Consider the following 302-nt stretch of genomic DNA (forward strand, 5'->3'; position numbering starts at 1 on the left):
TGGGCCGCTTGCCCCTCGGTGGGGTGGCCAACGCCCCGGCCGCAGAAGCGGCAGCTGTAGGGCTTGATGTCGGTGTGCAGCAGCATGTGCCGCTTCAGGTGGCTGGTCTGGGTGAAGGCCTTGCTGCACACCTCGCACTTGTGGGGCCGCGTGCCCTGGTGGGTCAGCAGGTGGGTCTGCAGGTGGCTGGGCTGCTTGAAGAGCTTGTTGCAGTGTGGGCAGGAGTGGGGCTTGATGCCGTTGTGGCCCAGGATGTGGGTCACCAGGTTGTACTTGGACGTGTAGGACTTCTCGCACATGCG

General features: G+C 64.9%; 1 protein-coding gene across 1 annotated transcript in view; it reads right to left on the reverse strand.

The window, feature by feature from the left end:
• Positions 1-299, reverse strand: part of LOC104625485 (zinc finger protein 710-like) — a 3,889-nt gene extending 3,590 nt beyond the window's left edge. The window contains exon 1 of the mRNA XM_010293123.1: positions 1-299. This exon is cut by the window's left edge and continues 277 nt beyond it. Within this exon, the coding sequence (XP_010291425.1) occupies positions 1-299 (299 nt within the window).
• Positions 300-302: the final 3 nt, after the last annotated feature.

This window comes from Phaethon lepturus, unplaced genomic scaffold (assembly GCF_000687285.1).
Source record: "Phaethon lepturus isolate BGI_N335 unplaced genomic scaffold, ASM68728v1 scaffold23128, whole genome shotgun sequence".
Taxonomy (NCBI): Eukaryota; Metazoa; Chordata; class Aves; order Phaethontiformes; family Phaethontidae; genus Phaethon; species Phaethon lepturus.